This window comes from Lissotriton helveticus, chromosome 6, assembly GCF_964261635.1.
Source record: "Lissotriton helveticus chromosome 6, aLisHel1.1, whole genome shotgun sequence".
Classification (NCBI taxonomy): domain Eukaryota; kingdom Metazoa; phylum Chordata; class Amphibia; order Caudata; family Salamandridae; genus Lissotriton; species Lissotriton helveticus.
The window spans coordinates 56162218-56187476 of NC_136067.1; the positions used below are offsets into that span (position 1 = coordinate 56162218).

The following is a 25259-nucleotide window of genomic DNA, read 5'->3' on the forward strand; positions in this document are numbered from 1 at the left end:
GTGATTGCTAAGGGCCAATATCATTGATTAGAGTGATGCAAACATAGTCACAGGGATACTTGCACATCGACATCAGCCTCTTATGCCAGGTCGTATAGATCCCAATTAGTCAGGATTCATAGGCAGCAGAAACTGTAGTGATAACATAATTGACAATATTCAAAGAACTTGTAACACTGTCTTACTACTCACAATGGATGTTGAGAAGGCATTTGATGTGTGCAATGGCCATACCATAATGAAGATCTGATGAAGAAAGGTTCCGGTCCAAGTTTTGAGCATGGTTCAATTGTAGTTATAGCTCCCTGATACCAAGAGTCTAAGTGAATGGTATATGGTTGCCCCCATATGATCATCCGGACACAGGGGTGCCTCCTCTTGCCTCTGCTCTTCGTGGATCAGGCACGCAACACTCAATATGTATACGGATAATGTGCTGGCCTCTCTGATAGACCCAGTGAAAACACTCTCCATGCTGCTTGAGGAAACAAAAGTGCAAGGCTGCCCCAGTGTGGAGTATAAACCTCCAAACCTCATGCGAGCTAAGCATTCATCTGTGACAGGATCAACAAGAATTCATCTGGAAATTAAATCCACTTCAGTGGAACCCCATAGGGGTTACATTCTTGGGGCTAAGTATAGCACATCCCTTGCATGCTATGTTCAACTACAGCTACACTGTTCTACTCTCCCCTATTAAAAAGATACTCATATCTGGCACAAGGTGGGTCTCTCATGGCTACGTCGCATAGTTACAGCGAAGTTAACCATCCTGCCCAAGATCCTTTATTAAATTAATTCCTTCCACTTCAAGCTCCACAACTCATGCTGGGAAACAAAAGACAACACTGACAAGTTTGGACTGGGAACAAGCAAAGTATTACTAGAATTCGAGCTTGTAGGCACTCAGATGAGGGGGCTGGGCATCCTGGATGTGACCAAATACTACCAAGGGGCTCAATTCAGTACATGGTCGAGTGGTGCAGAAAGAAAATGGAGAAACACTCGTATTTCACCCCCCAAGATATAGTAGACATCCACATCTGGAAGATAACATTCACCCAAGTGCCATTGCTCTTCGGGACTGTACTATTCACCAATAAACTGTTTGGGATACAGTTGCAACCTGGTATGAGCCAACCACCTTTCCCTTCCTGCCTACAACGACTGGGAAGGCTATGATCTCTGGAGAGACCAGGAATGCCAGTGTGAGGTGATCCTATTTCAAACTAATGGATCAAAGCATCTGAACAAGCTGAAAAGGAACTGAATGTCCAGGAGGCTGAGAAGATGCACTATCTACAAATTGGCACTGGGTGTCACTTAGGGAAGTTAGGCTCCTTACATCCAGAGAAGTGACTGTTGGTAAAAAAAGGAGGATCCACAGCTTTTCTTAGAGCTATACAAGAGACTTTTGCGATCACAAGAAGCCAGACATCATGGGAGAAGGAAACATGAAGACTATATGCCCAAGAAGAATGAGGAGACATTTGTCGGACTGTCAGCCCACTGGATGCACAATAGGGAACTTCTCCCGAAAATTGCATATAATTGGTACCACAAACCCCAGAGAAAATACATAATTGGGACCCTAATAAATCTGAGCTATGTTGAAGAAACTGCAGGGCAATTTGTTGTGGAAATGCCTGTAAGTAACAAACTACTGGAAACAGGTGTGTGACAGACACATACAACATTGTAGGCGCACAAAAGCCCACATTTCCAGCATATATAATTCTAGGTGGCCCTAACAGACCTAGCCCCACTGGTTCGCTTCACAAGAGGTAAACACATGGCACAGGCCCTCTGTGTCACTGAAGGCTCATGGGGCCCGATCTCTGCTCGTGGCTGTACAGAATGTGGGAGGCCTCCATGACAGCTCACACACACAAGACACTTTTGAGGAGAGCTGGGAGTGATTTAAAAAATTTTGTCCGATTCATTTTGATAAATAATTTGTCCTAGATATCGGAGGGTGCCTAAACGAATGACGTGATGCCCAACAGGGGAGATAAGGGCTTCAAATAAGAGCTTCAAAGAGTTGCAGTATGATAGCCCCTCCATGCCCAATAACCTAAGCAAAGTGTCATTGTTTTTTCTGAACAATAGGCTGATTAAGAAGACTGAGCTGGATCTGAGTTTACCGGGGTGGCGGTGAAGGAGCAGGTTTTGGATTGTTAGGACGTGAATAAAACCCAGGTTTCTAAACTTTGCTGGCCACCAGTTGTAGGCGAGTGTGCGTATCATTTGAAGCCATTATTAAAAAAAATTGTTTCATTAAAGTTTTTGTTGCTCAGCTGTTACCCTGGACGTTTCCTATGTGCGGGGAAAGGTGGATTGGAAATATCAATAATCAACATTTCCCTGACTGCTTGACAGCAGAACAATCCAAATCCACACAGTTCCCATTACACCCTCGAACCTCAGCAGGATTGAGACATAAGCAATAAGCAGGCACTTAAATGATGAGTGCTGATGGAGCCTGTGGAACTTGGCATGCACTCGGGTGGGTGTTTAAAGTGAAAGGAGACGGCATCATCCTCTGGGAAGTTCAAAAGGAGGATGGATGCTCGTGTCAGTGCACAGATGGGAGAACAGGATCGAATGGCCAACTGTGCCGGCTGCCCCCTAGCAGTGCACCAACATGAATGACCTCTGTGGAGATTTAAGGCGCTGACAAGGGCAAAGGAGGTTGAGGATTGCAGGGCTCCCTCGGTGGACATGTGGATGCTCATTAAATGCTTCTTCTAGAGAAGCTTTGCCACAAAAGATGGTGGATCATCAGACCAGAGTCGGACTGCAGCAAATGCATTGAAACCAGGTTTAGGAAAGGCAGCACCACGGCGTCTTTCACAACAGTAGGCACAAGTACAGTCAGTCAAGTGAGGAAATTGAGCATGCGCACTTAGAAAAAAGGTCTTTCATTTGGTTAAGGGGGATTAACGGGGAACACGGTCACAATTAAATATTTATTCATCATTCGTATTAGGAGGCGAGATGACAAAACGTGCAACATTCATTTGAATGGATGCAATTTTAGGTGGAGAGTATTTTCCTTATGTTTTGGTATACCCAACACATCCCACAACCCTTGCCAGTGAACAGATCATGATGAGCAGTCAGTGTTAGTACGCGAGGCTGGCCCTGCACAAGACTTACCACAGCGACACGAGCCGTGAACGGACAATGATCAGCAGTCCGTGTTAGTACGCGAGGCTGGCCCTGCACAAGACTTACCACAGCGACATGAGCCGTGAACGGACCATGATGAGCAGTTAGTGTTAGTATGCGAGGCTGGCCCTGCACAAGACTTACCACAGCGACACGAGCCGTGAACGGACCATGATCAGCAGTCAGTGATGCGAGGCTGGCCCTGCACAAGAGTTACCACATTGACATGAGCCGTGAACGGACCATGATCAGCAGTCAGTGTTAGTACGCGAGGCTGGCCCTGCACAAGACTTACCACAGCGACACGAGCCGTGAACGAACCATGATCAGCAGTCAGTGACGCGAGGCTGGCCCTGTACAAGACTTACTACAGCGACAGGAGCTGTGAACAGACCATGATCAGCAGTCAGTGTTAGTACGCGAGGCTGGCCCTGCACAGACTTACCACAGCGACACGAGCCGTGAACGGACCATGATCAGCAGTCGGTGTTAGTAAGAGAGTCTGGCCCTGCACAGACTTACCACAGCGACACGAGCCGTGAACGGACCATGATCAGCAGTCGGTGTTAGTAAGAGAGTCTGGCCCTGCACAAGACTTACCACAGCGACATGAGCCGTGAACGGACCATGATCAGCAGTCGGTGTTAGTACGCGAGGCTGGCCCTGCACAAGACTTACCACAGCGACACGAACCCAGTTCTTGCTGCACCAGCTCTAGCTTTATTTGGCACTGGAAGCAGCGGCGCCGGCTCTTCTGTTTGGACCGACTTGTCTCATCAGATTGGTCATCCGTGTCCAGGAGCCGTGGCCGTTTCATGGGGGAAGCATCGTCTTCAGATTGCGAATCTGGTGAATTCATGAACACAAGAAACACTTGCTGAGTTTTCAGCACAGAACAAACAAAAAACAAAAGAAACAGTTCTTGCAGTTGGTTAAGCTATTTCGAACCATATCGATATGAATTTGAGATTTTGAAAGTTTGCCATTTGTTTTTGAATTCTGAAGAAATTCATGCAATGTTGCTTTATAACAGATATCTGTTCAGCACAGCAAAACATCCCAGCAACAAAATACAACTTTTCATTTCAGGTATGTCAGCTTCTTTTCACGGTGTTTACGGTTCCTCTTTATTCTGACTAAAACCGTCCAGTCAATTACGAAATGTGATCACCCAAAGGAAATTAAAAGACATTCACAGTCTGGTCAAGAAATGAAATAAACTGAGCGCACATTAAATGCCGAGAGTTCACCAATCCATGGACCTCACAAGATTAGCAGACCGAGTTTGGTGAGAGTGAGATGAAACGATTTGACTATAGATTTAGGTTGTGTAAGGAGGCTGGGATCACGTATGCGTGGGGCATAAACCAACATAGTAAGTAATAGAGCTAGAGTATGGTAAATACAACTGACATGTAACTGAGTCGCATTTGAGGCGTTCAACCTGGGTGGGCTCAAGACATAAAGACAAGAAAGGGGATGTTATTATTGTAAACTTTAAAGATCATAGAGCTGTCCGGCATATCGGAGATTGGTATGATTCGAGAAGCAGCGATTCTATTACTACTCACTACCGTAGCTACTTCTATCCTTATTTCCCAGGGCAACACCCTAGAAACAGGGACAAAGTAAGGTACCTTGTAAACTGGTCCGGCTTAAATCAACATGGATACAGTCAGACTCCTTTTTCCCAAACTCAGAGACAATTTATTTCCATCAAAGGCATTTTGTTCCACCTACTCCCGGACCGAATTTTGGAAATAATCATTTTTGGGATAATAGAGGTTTTGCCCTACCAGTATATAATCTACCAACCCATAATCGATTTGATGCCTTCTCGGGCCTCGATTATGTCGATTGACAAAAGCAGGATACTCGCCAGACAAATATATTGAGAGTAGGAGATGATACTGATTCTAAGAGGAACCTAAAAGAGTACACGCCAGGGGAGGGCTGTAAGATTACCTTACCATTAGATTTTACCCTAAATATAAACTATGGAGACACCGAAGAGCCTCCCTGTAATATTTCAAATACCTGGGGGTTAGACGTGGGGGATAATAGTGGAGGAGTAAGTTCCTCACGTAAAAAGGTATCTGGTAATATCCCCCTGGGAGATACAGAAGTATACGAGAAAAGGAAATCCTGTACACTCCTATTTTGGAATGTAGCAGGATTAAGGAATAATTTTCATAACCCATCCTGGGAGACTGTCCTAAATGGGCGGGACATTGTGGCCCTTCAAGAAACCTGGACCACGGACCCAGTGTATATAAGTGGGCACAGAACCTTTTTTACTCCGGCTGTGGGGGGTCAACACGGACGTGCAAAGGGAGGTTTGATTACATTTCTCTCAAACCAGCTTAAATATGAGAAAGTACATTTTATGTCTAAATCTAGTTACTACCGAGTAATAACCCTAAGCTCTAAAAAGGGAATCAATGTAGTTGTGATAAATTTTTATAATAACATTCCGAAAGACGAAATCCCCAATATCTTAAAAATGCTTAGGGAGGATATACAATATGAAATAGACAAGTCCAACAGGGAACTGATCATTTTATGGGGGGGGGGGGATTTTAAATGTCCACTCTGTACAAAGGGAAAACAGGGGATTTGTGGCCTCATGTTAGAACAAGATATTAATCTAACACACTTTGACCACTCTTTGATCGGGGACCTACTCAATGAATTAGTGTTCATGTACGATCTGGGTTTTGCAAATGAAATAGCTCAGAATCCCACTTCTTTTGGGCCTACGTTCATTGGTAGAGGTGCATCGTCCACTATTGATTTTATTCTTACATCAAATAGTTATAGCCACAGGATTAATAGGTCAGAGACTCTAGAGCTACCCCTAAGTGATCATTTGCCCCAAATAATAGAGGCTGAGAACCCTTTTTATGAACACTGTGAAGATCACCTCACCTCACGTACGGTCCCTGACGTGACTTTGGGGAGGCAAAATGGGTATACTTTAAAATGGGGCAAGGTCACACCAGAAATGTTTCTTGCAAAGCTGCTGAATGTTTGTTCAGATAGTTTTGCTATTTGTCTTGGGGAGACGTCTCATTGCGACCAGATATTAGAGCATTTTAATACAATAGCTTCTGAAATCAAAAACAGCCTGTGGGTGGAGGTAAAAAATAGGACTAGGCGCACTAAAAGTTGGTTTGATACAGCTTGCACAAGGGCATTAACTGACTTGAAACACGCTATTCATAGGTCTCCCCGTGATCTGCTAGTAATAAGAGGGCTGAGGAAAATTTATAATGAGGCCCTGAAAAATAAAAAAAACGCTATAAAAAAGGAGGCCCTAGAAGCCCTCTGCGAGGCTGCACAGTCGAAGGACGCATCTGCTTTTTGGAGGGCCGTTAACACCCCTTTCCTCTTTGATAATCTCAAGGCTCGCATAGAGATGGCTATTACCGAAGATGAATGGGTGGAACATATAGGTCCCAAGATGATCCTTACACTACAAATGTTTTTAAAATGGTTAGCGGTGGATTGGGGGATAACCCTGGAGGAAGTCATGATGGGGTTGAAAGCCACGAAGGGCGGCAAGGCTGCTGGCCCTAACGGGATCCCTGCAGATCTATATAAAGCAAACAGAGATCTGGGGCCCCATGTTGGTACAGCTTTTTAATGCCACACTTGCTAAGGGTTTAAACCCATCCTGGTTTACCTCGATTATCGTGCCAATTTACAAGAAGGGTGATAGACAAAATTGTGCTTGCTATAGGCCAATCTCCCTTCTTGATTCATCTGTAAAAATTCTTGGTAGAATCATTCTGGCTGGACTCAAGAACTGGGCGGAGGAAAATGAAATAATGAGCGACCTACAGTATGGATTCCAGAAGGGTATGGGAACTGTTGAACAATGTTTAAATTTAATGATTGTTCAGCAAAAGTATACGAGGGTTAAAGGTGAACGGTTATATCTCATGTTTGTCGACTTGTCGTCGGCATTTGACTGCGTGTCACATACCAAATTGTGGGAAATTTTGAAAGGGCTGGGCGTGGAAGATCCTATCATCCGTTTTCTGAGAGAATTATACTCAGGAGCCACAGCCACAGTCCGATATGGCCGTGGGGGAGAATGTACCAGGAGATTTGGAGTGGGACGCGGAGTACGCCAGGGGTGTGTTCTGGCCACCTTTCCATTTCTCCTCTACATAAATGGACTTGAGCATCGACTCCTGCAGGAGTGCAGGGATGTGCCCAGGGTGGGAAAGAGGCTGATCCCTGCACTCATGTACGCGGACGATGCCGTCTTAATGGCTCGTACCCCCTTGGCCCTACAAAAATTGTTAATATCCTTCGAAAAGTTCATGTTGAGTTTAGATCTGAAAATTAATTGCAGTAAAACATACTCCATGAACTGTGGCACAAGATCTGGGAAAAAGATGAAAAGTATGTACTTAAATAATGTTCCCTTGGAAAATATTACCTCTTTCCCTTACCTGGGTATTTTATTCCATGAACTGGGGGGATGGACAAGTGCTGTAAAGGCCAGAACTCTTTTGTTCCAAAAAAACTATAATGGCCATAAAGACTTTTACAAAAAAACTGGGTAACAAACCAATAAGAGAAATCTTGACTATATACAATGCCACATGTATATCTGTAGCCTTGTATGGTGCGGGACGTTGGGGTTTTTCTAATATAGAATCATTACAAATTGCTGAAAATAAATGTTTGCGGGATGTCCATACCTGTACCGCAGAGTGTTTCAACATATATTTGTCACACAGAACTGGGTCAACCTCATATTTCAGATCTAATTAGAATACAACCCATCCTTTTGTGGCACAGGGTATGGACTACTAACGAATGTGTAGTTAATTGGGCTATGTTACAGGATATATTAAAAACGGAAAATATGGGTACCGTCGATTGGCTAGATTATATTAAACACTTCATGATTGAAATTGGATGCCGAGAATACTATGAGGACCCACCTTCAATGGGAAACATACCCAGAAAACTATTGAAAAAACTGAGCTTGGATTACCTTGAGGACAAAAGAAGGCGAGTGGAAATCAGCAAAAAGACAGTTACCTCGCACAACTTAATATTAACTGGTGTAAAAGTACAGCCCTATTTAACCCTGTTGATGTCAAATTATGATCGATTTCTCTTAACCCGTTTTAGATTAAATATTGTTTTTAGACTCTTGTCCTTCCCAGAAATGAATTTATGGTCGCGAAATTTACCTACCTGCCCGTGCGATGATTCCTCACCCCAATCTGATATCCACATTTTATTTTTTTGTAAATTTTATATTATCCCTCGCAGGAAAGTTATAATCCCATTCCTTAAAGACATGAACTTAAATAGATGTCGCTTAGCTTTTACAGAATGTCAGAGAATGGACACAGTTTTAACTGCTGTTGTACTTTTAAGCTTTTTTAAACATGTATTTAAATTACGAAAATCCATTGGTGTAAATGAAACATAATTAATGTGTGTATTTTTAAACAGACCTGTGTAAATTGTAATTTTCATGTTGTTGCTTTTATGGTTATTGATTTTAACCGAATAAAGTACTTTCTGAATCTGAGTCGCATTTCATAGCGCCTACAAGAGTGCACAAACTAAAGTTACTTCCCAAGGCACTTTTTGAAGAGGACTCTTCAACTTATTCTGGAAATAGAGAATAGGGGGGGATTGACAAATCTCTGCCAGGAAAGGAGTTTAGAATTCAGGTCTACAGATTCCATAGATAACTCAGCAAAAACGGAAAAGCTAGTCCAGCTGTAATCAAAGGACTTATGCAGGAAAAGGATTAAAGTGCTCTCTACAAATACATACCAGCTGTAATGCACACCAGGGGACAGCTGCAGATCGTGTCTAAATGCTTCCTCCCGAACTGGGCTAATATTGGCAAGGGGAGGCACTCTTGGTAGAACACAGGCCTGGGTGCAATCACCCAGGCTTGACCATGAACGAGGAGAGTCCCCGCAAACAAGACCAGTTGTCCAAGCCAAGGGCATTAGTTCGGATCAAGAATGGCTGCCCTCAGAGGTGCATCAGGTTTCTAGTCAGCAATTGGCAGTGCTGGTGTCAGTGCAAGGCTTCCAACATGCATCTGAAGGTAGGAGGTTACTGTCGCTTACATAGCTGTAAAACTGGCTGCACAAACTCCAGTGCTTCCACATAAATGACTATTTGTCTTAAGTTTCACTGACGGTCAGGAGAAATATATGGGCGTTCCCTCTGGGCACTTTCAGTATAATGAGGCCATCACAGATGCATAGTATGTGCGGGCACGTATTGGGTCTACTGTTTACCCCCAGCTGCAGCTGTGGTGATTTTCAGGTGTCTCAAAGCAGAGTCGGCAATGGTTTCCAGTCAGTCAACAGCCTTTCAACTGTCCTCAAAAGGCCACCCTAGAAACTGCTGCTCCACACTGTTCTGACTGGAAAATGATCCTTCCTTGGCTGTGGGCATGGATATCCTTTTCAATGTGCTCCCAGCAGGCCGCAGGTGCAGGAAAATGCAGACACTGTGAATGTGCCTAGTACTGGTAGACTACTGCTGACGGCATGTTCAATGCACCCTCTATTCCATTTCCAAGGGATGTATTGCCTTTTTGCCTCTTGGGATGGATTGGAAACCCCCAGGAGATCCAATAATTCCCTTAAATTTCTCAACAGAGATTTTTATTTCTAACAGTTAGCCATGGAGCAATGCAAATCTATAGAAATCCCTCATCCTATACATGGTCAAAGAGGAGGAAATCTGATAGGTTGCAAAAGTCCTTTTGTTAACAAAGTATCTCAATATTAATATTGACCGTATAATTTGGAAAAAGATCAATTAAGAAAAATACTTAAAAACAAACCTTAACACATGACGAGATCATCCTGACACAATTCCTTTAAAGCCACTTCTTCTGCAGATGATGTCTTACCCTTGGCCCTTCACCAGAGGTCTCTCTGGGGAAAACTCTTTTCACTCCTACACACCATCATCAGTGCATCCCTCACTCAAGGCATCTTCACAGAAGCTCACAGGACAGGCCAGATCCTTCAGCTCCTAAAGAAACCTAAACTAGACCTTGATGACCTTGCAGACTACCAGGCTCATTGTTCACCCATCCTTTACCAGAAAGATCAATAAAAAAGCAGTCTAAGTTTAACTTCGAAACCACATCACTGCTAATCATCTCTTGCACCCCTACCAGTCTGGTTAAAGTTTATGTTGCAGCATGGAACCTGCTACAGATCGCAGATAATGCTCTCTTTACCACAGATGAAGATGACCCCTGCCTCCCCAAAATACCAGACCTCTTAGCTGCCTTGGACACACTCAGCCAACCCACCCTGACATAAGCACCCTCCTATCTCGAAGGAGATTCACCAGCAATGTCCTTCACTGGTTACCTCCTGCTATACCGCAACATCAACTGATCCGCTCATCAATAGCTTGGCCAAACTTGCACGTAGAAGCCAACTTCCTTAAAACAGTAATGTATTCTTCCACTGACTCCCCTTTGTCTTGCACGTGCTTGCCGAAATGAAATCTCTAAAGTACAGATGATACCTTTGTAAGAAAACGTGAATCCAACTTCTTTAAACATACTTCATGCTCATTCAATCCATCACTCTCTTCATCTGTTAAGTTGGGCAAATGACCATGAATCTCTTGACCTTCCGGTCCTAAACAGTGTAACAGTAAAGATGCTTTCCTCTCCTCAGTCAAATTCGTACCACACTCTAGCAAATCCATCGAATTTAAGGCTCCCTGGGAGTCGACTTCAAATGCACCTACAATAAAATAACCAAAAGAAAAATGCAGTGCAGTAACAAGCATTTACGCTGCAATAGGTCTCATAATGACATTGTTTTGAGCTATTGACATTGTAAATGGCAATGCCTTTGAAAACATTAAAAGGCATTGTTATTTACTATAACAAAAGCAACACCTATTGCATTGCATAGCACGGTGTCCGTGAAGACGGCGCCGCGCTTATTAAAATAAAAAAAAACCCGGATATAAATAAAAGGCATTATTTACAATGCCAATAGCTCAAATTCGCGTAAATGCAAGACCTATTACATTGCAGATGCTGGTTTCAAGTTGAATGTAACATTTTAAAATCGCCTAGCCTGTGTTAAAGTGTATGAGAGGATAATGCTGTAGAATGTCAAGTGTGAGAAGGTTCTGTGCTCAACTGGTGTTGGCAACTGGTGAGTGGAGATGGGTGTAAAATAAAGTCAGCATCAGATATGTCTAAATACTGCAAATTATTTTAATTTTAAATGTTTATTTTCGATTTAACATACAATAATGCTTTCAATTCCTAAAACAGCAAAGCACTTCATAATATCTAATCAAAATTTATTTTAAAATGTAAGTGTCTACGAGGTGGCGTACTCCAGCACACTGTATTTTCTAGCACGGTACTCCAGATAAACCCTGCAGTACTGGACACAACCCGTAAGATGACCCTCTGTATAGTGTACAACACTCCAGGTGAGACCTGTGGGACTGTATGCAAACTTTATAGTGTTACTGCTTCATGCAGAGCACTTCTCTTGGAAAGGCCACAGAATTAGCAGAATGCTCAGGTGTGACTGTCTGTCCTGGGCACTGTACCTCACATAAGGCCTTCAGAATGGCACACAGTACTCCGGTTGATACCTCTTGTACTGGCCGCCTCCCAGGATGGGGCGCGATGCTCCAGGTGAGGTTTTCAGTGGTGAGTACCCCCGCACCTGTAAAGTTTTATATCCATGGATGTCTCCCATGTGATTAATGATTCTAAAACTGGTTACTCTGGCTGGTGTACGGTTAAAATGTTGCAGTGCATGGGTACCATGGTTACCAGGCCTCACCTATTGGCACTGTGCTGACAAACATAAAGGTACAACTTGTTGATGGCACGAGGCACCAGGTGACGCAGCATTCACAAAATGCTGATTGGTGCTTCTCGCCACGCTTGGTGGAGTAAGTTTATATTTCGCTTCTGGAGCCCCCCCCGTGCCACACCTCCCGTTTCTTGGAGAATGGAACAGCGGGCTGGGCCATGCTGTCGGCTCAGGGTAACACCAGGTCGTGGTAGAGCTGGAAATGAGGGGTCCAGACGGATCCTCGATCCAGCAGCTGTCATTAAGCTTTTCCTCTATAATATTGTACCCGATATAGCTATTTTTAGCCTTACTGTTTATATTTTTGCTTTTATTTGGGGTTTTTAAAAAATAAACTGCAATTTCTGCTTCACATTGGCTTAATTGTACAGCAGCGGTGAAAGTAAATTGCTGAAGTGACAGTTTTTTGCTTTCTATGTGCACGAGATGGACCTCGGACAACACCCCAAAAATTAAAATGCATCGACAGGCAAGAACCACACACACACCCTCATACTGCCTGATACTTCCCACACATCACAAACCAATTCGTGACACGAGTGTGTGAACATATGTTTTCCTGCCTGGGCACATTTCCCCTTTACTGCTGGCGGTACTTCCGCCACTGTACGCTTGCGGGCTCTTTCAGGGTTTCGGGGTAACTCCTCTGGGGTGGCACTGGTTGGTGGCACCGCATCCAGTACAGGAGTCACCAGGCCTGCAGATGTGCATTCGCTTGGCACATGAACCATCTGCTTCCGGTCACGGTGTGACATTACCGGCCAGCTCTCCGCTGCCCTGGACTCGTACCTTGTACACGCGCCAGGCACCACGGTGTGAAAATGACAACACTCTAAATGCGCAGCTATGCGCATCGGCGTGTAAATAGATTTGCTACTGTAGAATGAAGCGAGAATGCCTTGTACATTGGTGTGTTAAACAATACGGCAGGTGTGCAGCCATGAGCATCAGCGTTAAAGACGATGCACCCAATTCAAAATGGAGACAGAGCACAGCGTAATGGCGCGACACATCAACCGCTAGACACATCACCAAAGCTCCATGCCGGATGACTCTTGAGCTTGCGTCTCTGGAGTACACGACCGAGATGAACTGGAGGCCTGGTAGAATTGCCTGACGATACAATGACTCCATCAAACACTGGTTGCATCCTGAAGCTCTACACCAGACGTCCTCGCTAAACCAGCATCTCGTGTCTCACTTGGGCACGTCCTCACTTATGCAAGCGTCACACTCCACACACTCTTAAGCAGCTTCATGAACATTTAAATTAGGCTGCATCCAGAAGTTCAGTACAACAGTAAGATATTGATTAAAGTACCAAGCGCTAAAGTACCTTAAGCTAGATCAGCAGTAGAAAAGAATCCAGGGAATCCAGTACACTGCCAGTTCCTTTCAAAACTGTGAGAAAAACCCTGTAAAATCTCCAATTTAAAATGTCTTCTTTGTGTTGAAGTCTGCCTCCACTGCAAAGCACCAACACCAACGATTTTCCCATGTCGCCAAAATGAGGTGTTCCAGTAATGCACAATAAAAGAGTATTGGGTGGAAAGTAGGTTTAGTCTAATATGCAGACTCCACCCACAGCTATGGTACCATCGCCTCCAAGGACCAAGTCTCAACTGTCCCCACAACATTCTACACACCAAGAGTAAACATGAGCACCACTCCCCGCCATACATTCCACATTCCAGTGCACCGGCCAGGATGCCACACCATTGTAGGTATATTAAAAACATTAGGTTTGTTTAGACAGATGTGCTGTCCAACCCAGACCTAAGGAGCACCTCCTCTGACACGGAAAGCAACAATAGCAATGGGTCCCAAAAGCTCAAAGTAACTGAAGAGAGTTCAATTTGTCAGATTAGCATCATTCAAACTCTCAAAATCTTGTAAACTAACCCTTTATTGTAGGCCTAAATAGGATTACCAATCTCAAGAATCAAAGTTAAACACTTTTAAGATGGTTTGTATACAGTTCTCACAGATCGTGTGTGCAAAGTTTAACTCACGCTACTGAAAAGACCTGCTTCGCTGCGTACCCCAAGCTGAATCATTTCATTTATACTAACAGCTTTTTTCGTCAGGATTACAGAAATAGCTATATTAGGTCACCTTCGTCAGTGCTAGCAAAGGCAGGATAAGTGTTTATGTATATTCGACTTCATTCTCGCATGCAATTTATTTTCCATACAAGTAAACAAAGCTTTGAATAATTAAAAGAATATATAAACCATGGCAAGCGGAGTGTGTGCATATTCACTCATGAATGTCCAGAACAAAGACTATCGCTCTGCGGGCTCACCACAGCTGGAATAAGAGATGGTTCATAGTGGCACCATATCAGCACCATACACATCGAAGGACCACAGAGTACAAACTCATATGAGCAGGGCTAAACCTATGCTCAGGATGTTGCCTCGGCTGGACAAATCCATCTAAATAGATGATGTGTTGAAGTTGATGATAATTCAATATTCCTTGTTTCAAACAAACTGCTTGATGTTACCATCCGTAACTAAAGCCTCAGTCTCAATGAAGGGAAAAACACAGTCCATGACTGACTTTAAATTAACTGCAAGCTCCATTTGCACCACAGTCGAAGGAACTAGATAAACTGGCCATGCAGAAGAGAGCAACGGGGTCCCGCTGTTAACGCGTGACCCATTCAGATCCTACAGCGAACACTGAATGCTGAGCAACACAACCTTCAACTTAGCCAAATATACATACAACTCTTGCATTTGTATTCCATATTCCCACAGAGTTTAATGAACAGTATGTATCATCCGCATGAAGGAGAGGAAAAGGTTACTTACCTGTTTTCCTTAACTTTGGTAACTATCATTCCTGTGGTACTGTATCAACCTGGAGATTTCTCATCTGGTGACTATCCCCATGCGCCAGACTGGACCTGGAAACTTAACAGCTCCCTGAGGTCAGTACATAATGCATGCTTCACCCTGGTACCTCACTGGACCCATATATAGCACCCCACCGGGCGTAGTGCCTTTGAGGCAGAGGCGAGGAAACAAGAGATCAGTCCTAACAGTGCAATGTACCAAGTAGATTGGAAGCTCATTAAAATAGCACTATGGCTATCCTTAAAACAAGGAGGTGACCCATGCCGGTGAAGAGTCTGCAGGGAAATAAAGCATTCACAAGAAAGAAAATGATCGAAGTACCTCTTCTGATGGATAGTTTAGCCTGCAAATTGCTCACCTGCTGAACAGATTCCTAAGCAGTACTTTCTCACAGGTGGTAGATCTGAAGGAATGGTCGGGCAAGGAAACCCTGTAACACAGAAGCGGTGAAATGGCCATCCCTTCTGACTTCTGGATCAAAGCGGGAAAGCTTACCAAAAGTTTGAAGAGATGCCCATGTCACAGAAAGACAAACCTCAGCCACAGGCATTCATTTGCCAGAACGGATTTGGAAGTCTTTGCTCTGGTGAAGTAAGGACGGATTCCCTCCCACAGATCCTTCTAGGCAAAGACAAAGGACATCTTTAATGATTCAACAAGATCAAGTCCTTTTCTGGAGTGCGTTGCCATTTTTGATACCTAGATAGCCCATGAAGATCTGGTCATCAGATTTGATCTTTTTCATGTAGTCATGGTAACTTACCATTATCTGGGGCTCCAGTCGGTGTAATCTCTCCTCCTTAGTGGGCTGTGGAGGAGGATAAAAGGTAGGAAAGCTAATGGACTGTCCCAGATGAAAACACGTCACCAGCATAGGAAGGAAAGCTGCTTTTGTCCTTAAGACCATCTTGCAAGGACAGAAGCACAGCTCAATGATGTGTTTTGCCACGGTAATAACCAAACATGTATATAAGTTAATGAAGGTAACTGGCATTAGTGAAGAGCACAAACAGAGCTGCCACCAAAAATGTCAAAAAAAGGTTCAACTCCCATTAGGGCATTACAAATGGTGTAGATGGAAGTATGCATCCTGTAAGTCGAAAGACCCCATCCAGTCTCCAGCTTCCATTGCCAGAAAAAACAGACTCGGACTGTCATGTATGGCAAGGTTTTTCCATAATACATACATGTAGATTACCAACTAGGCCTAATCGTATGTCAACATGAAAGCACTAAAACTTTAGTTTGTGTGTGACAGAGATAAAGGCTTAAGCCCTAGAAAACTAATTCTGAATGGTGCTAACAGTATGCGTGAGATCGCCTTATTATCAAACATTATTTTCAGGGCATAAGTTGACAATAGTCACGTTGACAAACAGAGAACTGAAAATGTTCTGCACTCTGAAAGCTGCAGGGCTAGTGGTTCGATCTACAAGGACATCCTGCAAAGTAAAACTCAGACTTGGAAAGAAATGTAAATGGAAACATTTGCTGGCCTTTCATGTGCTTCTGAAACAGAGGTACACCTAGTTTTCTTGACCAATGAAGCTGTGTGTAAGTTCTCCCTCGACTCTAGAGAATCATTGGAGAAAAAAATTATAAAGGAATGTGAGCATTTCGGATGGGCTGACATTTTTACTAACTGCTAAGGGGCACAGGTTGACGTGCTGATGTCCAACTGCAGACCCAATGCCTTTTTAAAGTGTGTGGGCATACTTACAAAGCTTGGCACAGAAATATTAAGGGAGCTCTAATAACCATTCGACCGATAAAGAGGACTAGACTAATTAAGTACGTAATGCAGTGACACGAGATGAAACATGCTTTGGGGTTTCCGAATGATCATTTTGGGCAAGGGTATGCCCAGATAGGGGTCCTTTCCTCACTGTTCCACTGCAACCAAGCTACACCGGACTGAAGAGCCCCAATTAGGGCGACATCGGTCTTGGGTTGCTTGTATAATGGATCCGTGAGGACTGGTTTGGGGAATGTGGCCCAGACTGCACCTATTGGAGCAGGGTCAAGACTGATTTGCATACAGCGGTCTCTAACCTGAGGTGGAGTGGCAAGCAAAAGAACGATGGCTTGGAATACTATCTTCAGCGATTGCCAGTGGTTAGACTTACTCAATGTAATCCTTCCATTACCTTTTGTGTGTATAATATATACAAATAGACGCCCCTGATTGTTCCCTGAAAAGAGCGGATTTAGCCCATAAAGTATGATTCAGATTATTGAAGGAAATATTCAGGGAGTAATCTTAAAGATTTTCTATACTCATTGAACTGATTCCTATGACATAATACTTGATCAAAAAAGCTCCATTTGTAGAAGAAATAATAATGATTTTCTTCATTAGTACCCTGGCCAGTTGAGAACGGGCATACCCACAAAACAGGCATTGAAATGGTCTTTTGAATTATACTAAAATAAAGAAGACGGAGACAAAGGTACAATGCCACATGGGGTTCCTTTTAAGAATGAACTGCAAGTACAAAGACAATATCCAGAAGAAGATAGAGGCATTATCTGGAGGAGCATACATCGCTGTAGTGAAGAGTGGAAGACACCTGCCAGGTCCCCTTTCATCTGAAGAGGAAGATGCTACATACATTTCTTCAGGTTTAGGAGATTAATCAGGAGTCACAGCTGCCCCAAGGATGCGGGGTTCAGGACAGGACAGCATCTCGATATTTTCTTTGTGTAGGAAAAAAATTCAAGGCCGTGAGTTCTGGGATTGCACAAAGGCCCCCTCTTTCCTGTGTACCAGAAGTACTAAAAGTAGCACCGCTGCTAAATATCCTGCTCTGGAACTAACTCCTGCTGCAGTATCCAAAGAGGATACTCCAAACGAAAAGATTGCGGAGGAAGGGACCTGGTCATGAGCATTTTGAAAGTGTAAGGCAAATCCCTTTTTATTATTTTAAAGACCCACTGGTCTGAAGTTATGGTGGATATTATCACCCCCCCCCCCCCCCCAAGGTGAGAAAGGATGAGCAGATGGGCCATTTCTATGCCTTACCCTCCATATTGGCATATCAGCTGGTATAGCTGAAGAACTTGTTGGGAGGACTGGTGCTGCTGAAAGGAGAAACCTTTTGAAAAGCCCCAAAACGCTTGGAACTCGTCCTGTGCCCGAGGATGAAGACACAGGAAACAGGCGGTAACACTTCCTGTCTAGAAGCTTTCCAAGGCAGAGTCAACCTTGTCCCTTAACAGGCGAGCCCGTCACATGGCATATATGGCTTATCTATAAAAGTGCCCATATATCTCCAGAGAACTAGATGGATTGGAAACCAGAATCTCTCTACAAGTCTATAGGGAAGCTCAAGGCCGAGGCCAGAGAATCCACTGTGCCCAGGTCTGCTCTGATCATTTCACTCCAGGCATCTTTGCAGTCTTTCACCACTTCAGCAAAGAGCTCCTTAAGGTGGTAAGGAAGACATGGAGCTACAAAGATTACGATTTGCCATAAAGTGTGTATCCGGTGAGCAGACAGGTTGCATTCATAGATCTAGGGGCCAAGCTGCTGACTGAAAAGACTTTCTAGCAGAAAGCCTTCAAATTCTTAGACTCACTGTTCAGTGGGGCAGTCAGGAATGCAACGGAATACTGCTTTGTAGAGGATAAAACTTGCACCATCAGACTTTTTGACGGCGTAGAGTGGGAGGCAGGGTCCCCTGCGGCGGGTCTGTACAACTTGCCAGTAAGTTAATTCACACCTGGAGTCTAGCTCAGCTTATCTCACGCTGCTCTAATGAACACAAGCACAGCATCACTGAAAGGTAAGAGGTTCTGATGCATCCAAGGTGGGCTGCAAGACCTCAATCAGTAAATCTGACTTGGTTTCAGTGTGGGAGGGGTAGATCTAAACACCTTCTTTATAACTACTTCGATGCAGGTCACTATTGGAGGAGCAGGGCCTGCAGGACATTATATCTTGGCTTCAGATGATGTATAAAGCTGGCTAGCGTTCTGGAAAGACCAGTAATCTGCAGTGTCCGAATGTAGTCAAGGCTGCAAATTCACCACCTCCCTGTTCTCATCAGTTAAGACTGGATCCGGCATTGGGATAGCGACCAAATCTGACCTGATAATGACATCCACAGTTGGTCAATAGTCAGTACCGGACCAGTAGTGTCGGCTGGTACCTGCTTTGGCTGTGAAAGTTCCTTGTGCCTAGCCTTCCCTGCCAACCTCTGGACCTCTCTTCTAGACCTGTGGAGGATTGCTTTTTCTCAGGTGTTTATGTGCAGGAACACGCAGCAGAGGCAAAACCGGTGATTGTGTTGGTAGTGCTGGGGAAGGCAATGGCAACGACACGAGGTCAGACATTGGCAACTGTGTCATTAAAAGTGGACCTGGTGAGAGGCTGGGGAGTGGATGGATCCCTCTCTTCAAAAAGCACAGAGGACAGACTCGCAAATGCAAACAGTATCCCAAAGTGACTCAAGGGACCCGAAGGTGCAAGAGAGGAGACCTACCTGAACAGTGCCATCATTGCACTGAAGAATTGAGCCTGATCGGCTCCATGTGGCATCAGCAGTGCGTATTAGAGAGACAGTGGGCAGACCAGAAAAGAACCTGTGGAGTTGCCAGAGGAGGCTACTCGGGCAGATAGCGGAGCCAGAGTTCAGCTGACTCCACAGGGGGCACTGCATCGAGGTGACAAACATCCCTACTCTGATCGGTTTTGAGAGGATTTGTAATCATGTTTCCTCTTCTCCTCTTTGGAAGATTTTGACGATGGGGAGGTGTGTGACTTTGTGGAAGACCTCAACTGGCATGGAGCCCAATGGTCATCACATGCCATTAAAAGCTATTGATGGATTTGGGGCACATGTGACAATATAGCACAACACGCTATAGCTTTGCATAGACTGAAAAGTAGTGTTCTCCCCCTAAAGCAGTGGCTTGCAAGCGGATGAAGCAGATGTTTGGAACACAGTTTCAAGCACCGTTGGGCATCCTTGTAACTCTTGTTGGGCATGTATGTCCACATAATGCTTAGTGAACATGTATGGAGTAGACCATGCAGCAGCCTTGCAGAAGTTGTACATTTTCATGGATGCCAATTGTAGAATGTCAGTGCAAGTAGCATGTGCTCTAGGCACAGTCTTAAGAGTATGCCTCGCCTTAGAATAGCTCACTCACAAATAAAAGAAATAGTTGCTTTATCTAACGAATGGATTTGGCACAATTTAACATAATTAGAGCCCTTTCCACAATTACTGTGGTGGAAGAAAATAGGCATGTCGACAGTTTGATAAGAAATGGGGAGACAACCTCTGGAAGGAAACAGATTTTCAGGACGACTTGATCTTTATGTACTTGGATGAAAGACCCCTTCACAGTTAAAGCCATTAGTTGACTCACACTGCCAAATGAAGCGATTACTATTACAAAGGCTACTGCACCTGGCAAGAGTACAATGGCTCAAAAGGTGGTCCGATTAGTTTCCTGAGAACTACATTAATATCCCACGCAGGAACCGGTGGTGTTCTTGAATGAAGAACCATTATACGATCTTCTATAAACATTTTAACTACATGGATCTATCTAGTCTGTCGCACATAAGCCGCCATTGCCTCTAAATGGAGCATAACAGTAACGTATGCGAACCACAATTTCTGCAAGTGAAACAAATATGGCCCATATCAGATAACGGCAGAGATTTTATGTGCCTAAAAATGCAGTCATTAACAAATAGTTTCCATTTTGCAGCATAGTAGGCATGCGTGGAAGGTCTACGAGCTCCACATAGAAGGAGCACACATCCTCTCTAGAAGTTGCAGGTCCCCAAACTCTAAGGACCTCCGCCAAGTCGAAGATTCATTTCCTTGAGATGAAGTCTTAGTTGATCGTGATTCTGAGTTAGGTCTGCGCTGATGGGCACCTTCTTGTGTGGGTGGACAGACATTTTCAGTTACACTTAGTAGCGAAGCTGCCTCACCCACCTAGGTTCTAAGAATGAGGGTTGCAGGCCTCATCTTCCTCACTACATAAGAAATTCGAGCTAGAGGATGAAAAGCATTGGTAGATGTCCTTGGCCAGTTCGTCCATAAAGTATTGCCAATTGAATGTGAATGTGGTAACTGAAGGCAAAGATTCATCATTTTGTGCAGTATCTAATCAACAGATTGTGGACATCCCGATTTTTGAAAGCACTGCAGGTTTCATCTCCCCCTTTTGCACTTGTTGATGCATCCTGCTTAACATGTCCGCAAAGTTGTGGTCCATCCCTAGCAGAGGCTCTCCTAGGAGTAGGATTTGGAGATGAATGGCCCAATGCCATATACATTATGCCAATGCTGACAGCTGAGCAAGTGAGTGCGATACATCACAAGCAGGTCTCTTCGTGCAAGAACTATCTTGTTGTGAATTAGCACATAAAGTGCTCCTGGTGTCCACTGTACTACAGACCGCTCCAAGAAATGAATGTGCATATACCACTGTTGCTGTGCCCGAGTACTTTGAACAGTCAGATGTGTTACCCACCCTGCTAGTGAGGTGGCTGTGGTAATGGTCATCAGCAGTTGAGGGTCAACAAACGATCGGCGAGTAATAGGTTCCTGGCGTTCCACTATTTGAGACGGAGTTGTACTCTGGGTTCGATCAACACTAGATCTTCCCACTGACCAATCACTAGTGACCATTCCTTGGAAAAACGGAAAAACAGGTAGTAACCAGACTTTTCACTTATATTTCCCTTGCCATTACACTACATTACGGTTCTTGGTACTGACCTTTTACCTAGTTACAATACTGCTTAAATGGCGGTGAGTTTACCCCGAAAACTAGCCTCATTCATTATGCATGAGAATTCTTAGAATCTCAGCAGGACTACCATCTCCTGCATAATAACTATGTATAAAGGTCATTCCTTCCGTCATCCTAGTCCAACATGACACAGCAAGGTAGATCCTCTGAGGGTACCAATTTGGGTATATAAACAACATATCTTTTCTGAGGCAGGGAGAGAAGGAAAAGGACTTCCATGCTGATACACTGATGCAAGATGCTGAGGTTCCTGAATGAAGAAACTCCAGCTCGCAGTGGTCTGACATTCCTCACAGGGTTACCATCTCGAGACCAAGACGGGGTCCCACAGTCTCTCACTTCAGGTAATGGGGTTGACCAACCTAGGGGGATACTTGGCTCAACACCTACATACATGTCAGGTACATCTAGTTAGGGTTGCATCGTAGGAGTACGCATTTTATTGTCATGTATTTTTATTTATGTTTTAGCACTATGGTAGAATTCTACCATTCGTTTACTCTATTGGTGCTTACAATCATTTATATCTGTTTCTGTCTTATGGTTGTTTCAGCACACCTATCTTACATCAGAATGACGCTGGTTCAATAAATGCTTATTGAAAAACATCCCCACTGTTTATTCTGCGCATCTCTCTGAGACAAAGTGAGCACGAGTGACTGAGCGAAAAGTACTGTACTGTTTTAACCATCCTTGATGGGACAGAGTTGCCAAGTTTGATAGTTGTCAATCTATCAATCAATCAGGGGGTTTATAAAGCGCGCTTCACCCCTGAGGGTCTCAAGGCGCGGGGAGGGGGGGGGGGGGGGGTAACTATCCTCTCCTAGGTAAGAGGAGTTTACAGTGGCACTGTGAGCTAGCTGGGATACAGGCGAACATACCCGTTGGGGTTGTCTGGAATGGACACCAATCCCACAGTCTATGTTGTCTGAACGCGCAGATCCTATATAGGTTTATAGGAACTACAGGACAGCTTGTTGACATACTAATACATCCACACAATAATGTTTGGTAACTATATGTGGTGTAGACCATGTAGAGGTGAAGTTTTGGTGTGGAACCACTGACCGTTCTAGTAGTGTGGTGAACCATGGTTGATGAGCCTATGTGGGAGTCACTAGAATCATTGTGAGTGATGTCTGAGTATCCGAACCAGAAATTTAAGTAGAGCGAGAGGCAGAAAAGCTTAATCAAATATCCCTGACCAGTTCATCCATAGGTCATTGCCTTTAGATAGATGGTTTGGTAATCTGGAGGGGAAGTTTGGGCACGTTGAGTTCTCTACTGTGGCAAAGAAGTCTATTTGTGGAAATCCTCATTTTTGGAAGTAAAAAAGGAGAACCTGGGGATGAAGTTCCCATTCGTGTATTTGCAAAAGACCGAACACAAACAATACAAATGGGATCTTTCTCTTCCAATCCAAAAGACGTTAAGAATGGGGTTCCCCAGGGAGCCACCCTCAGCCCCACCCTCTTTAATACTTACGTCTCATCTTTGGCGTACATCAGCAGAAAATGGGGATTTGAAATCTGTTCATATGCTGACGACAAGCAATTGGTGATTCCCCTTACAAATCGGCTGACAAACACCGATACTAAGAATAACCTCAAACTGTCTATCAGAACTTGCAGGTTGGATGTCCAAACACTGCCTAAAACTAAATGCTGATAAAGCAGATGTCTTGCACTTCGGGGGAGCCCGTACAATTTGGTATGATAGCTGGTGACCCCAGGCCTTGGGCACCGCCCCTGTACCGAAGCAGTATGCAAAAAATCTTGGCATCATCTTTGACGATGCCCTATCCATGCAAAACAAGTCCATTCGTTTTGCGGAAAAGGTTTCGCCACCATAAAACTTTTCCCATGGATTCCTCTAAAATACAAAAAACTAGTGACTCAAGCGATGTTCTTGATCAGGCTGGACTACGGAAATGCTCTACATGTGGGCATGGCTGATCACTTGTTCACCCGTCTTCAGATAGTACAAAATGCCGCTAAGCTAATTTTCAATAAAAAGAAATTCAGCTCAGCTACAAACTGCCTAAAAGAACTCCATTGGCTACCAGTAAGACAGAGAGCCAGCTTCAAGATCTTATGTTTTGCACATAAAACATTGCATAAAACAAGCCCCAAAATCCTAAAAAATAGGCTAAAATTCCATGCTCCTTCACGGAACTTAAGATCCCAATACAAAGCCTTCGCCGTAGTCAAACGTACATACAGGGTCAGAATGGGTGACAGATCCTTCTCCAAAGTAGCAGCGACCCTATGGAACAACATTCCACTTGACTTACGCCTCACAGAGGACCATGGACTCTTTAGAAAGAAACTGAAAACCACTCTTTTCCCCAGATACTGAAGTTACCATAAACTAGATTAAGAGTAAGCCACTTCGCACAGGCATTCTTTCCTAGTGCCGTGATGTCCTTCGGGATGATTGATGCGTTTTACAAGTACCATAAAATACAAATACATGCTGCTGATGAGGTCGGCAAATTGGTTGCGCGTGGCTGGAAGGTGTTTTGCTACAAGATGACTTTTGTGGTATATTGCCCAATGCCAAATGGTCTGAGAGAGGCATGACAACTGTAGAGAATGTGTTCCACCCATGTTTTTGTACATAGTACATAGCTGTCATATTGTGGACTAGGACAACTTTCCCTATGAGGTGAGGGTGGACAGCTTTTAGTACTAGATGAACAGCTAGAAGCTCTAAATAATTGATGTGAAGACTTTTGTGTCTGGTGTCCCATAAGCCCTGAATTGTTAGATGCTGGGGATGGGCACCCCATCCTGTGAGAGATGTATCTGCTGTTAGAACGACTTGTGGAATTGGGTCGATGAAGGACTGGCCTTTTGATAGGTTTTCTGTGTTCCACCACTGCAGAGAGCGATGAGTGCGGCTGTCTACTAATACTAGATCTGCTAATTGACACTGTGATTGAGTCCACTAGCGTGCTAAGCATTTCTGTAGAGGACGCATGTGTAATCTTGCGTGAGGCACTATTGCAATGCATGATGCCATCATATGGAACAGTTGCATGAAAGTTTTCCCTGTTAGGTAGTGGTTGTTTTGAAACTGTAGTACTAAAGTTTGCAAGTTTTGAATTCTTGCTGCATTGGGAGAGGCTAGAGCTGTGCGAGTGTTTAGCGTTGCTCCTAGATATATTTGCCGCAGTGAGGGTTGAAGATGAGACTTTTGAGCATTTAATGTAAATCCCAATTGATGGAGAAGGTGTATGGTAGCTCGAGTGTGTTGTAAACACTTTCTGTGTGTTGGCTTTGATGAGCCAATCGTCCAGATATGGGAAGACAAATTCGTTATTTTCTTAGATGAGCTGCTACTACAGCTCAACATTTTGTGAATACTCTGGGTGAAGAAGTCACTCCAAATGAGAGTACTTTGAATTGATAGTGATTACATGCTATCACAAATCTGAGATATGTGCTGGATGGACAGGAATATGGAAGTTTGCATCCTTTAACCGCATGCGTGCGGGCGGTATTCCGCTCCCACGCTGAGTTTTTTAAAAACGCATGTTACATGACGAGCTGGGCTCGTCATGAGC

At 44.1% G+C, this 25259-nt stretch overlaps 1 protein-coding gene across 1 annotated transcript in view; it reads right to left on the reverse strand.

The window, feature by feature from the left end:
- Positions 1–25259, reverse strand: part of ZFAND3 (zinc finger AN1-type containing 3) — a 617257-nt gene that overhangs the window by 49470 nt on the left and 542528 nt on the right. The window contains exon 5 of the mRNA XM_078647365.1: positions 3850–4017. Within this exon, the coding sequence (XP_078503491.1) occupies positions 3850–4017 (168 nt within the window). The remainder of the gene's footprint in view (positions 1–3849; positions 4018–25259) is intronic.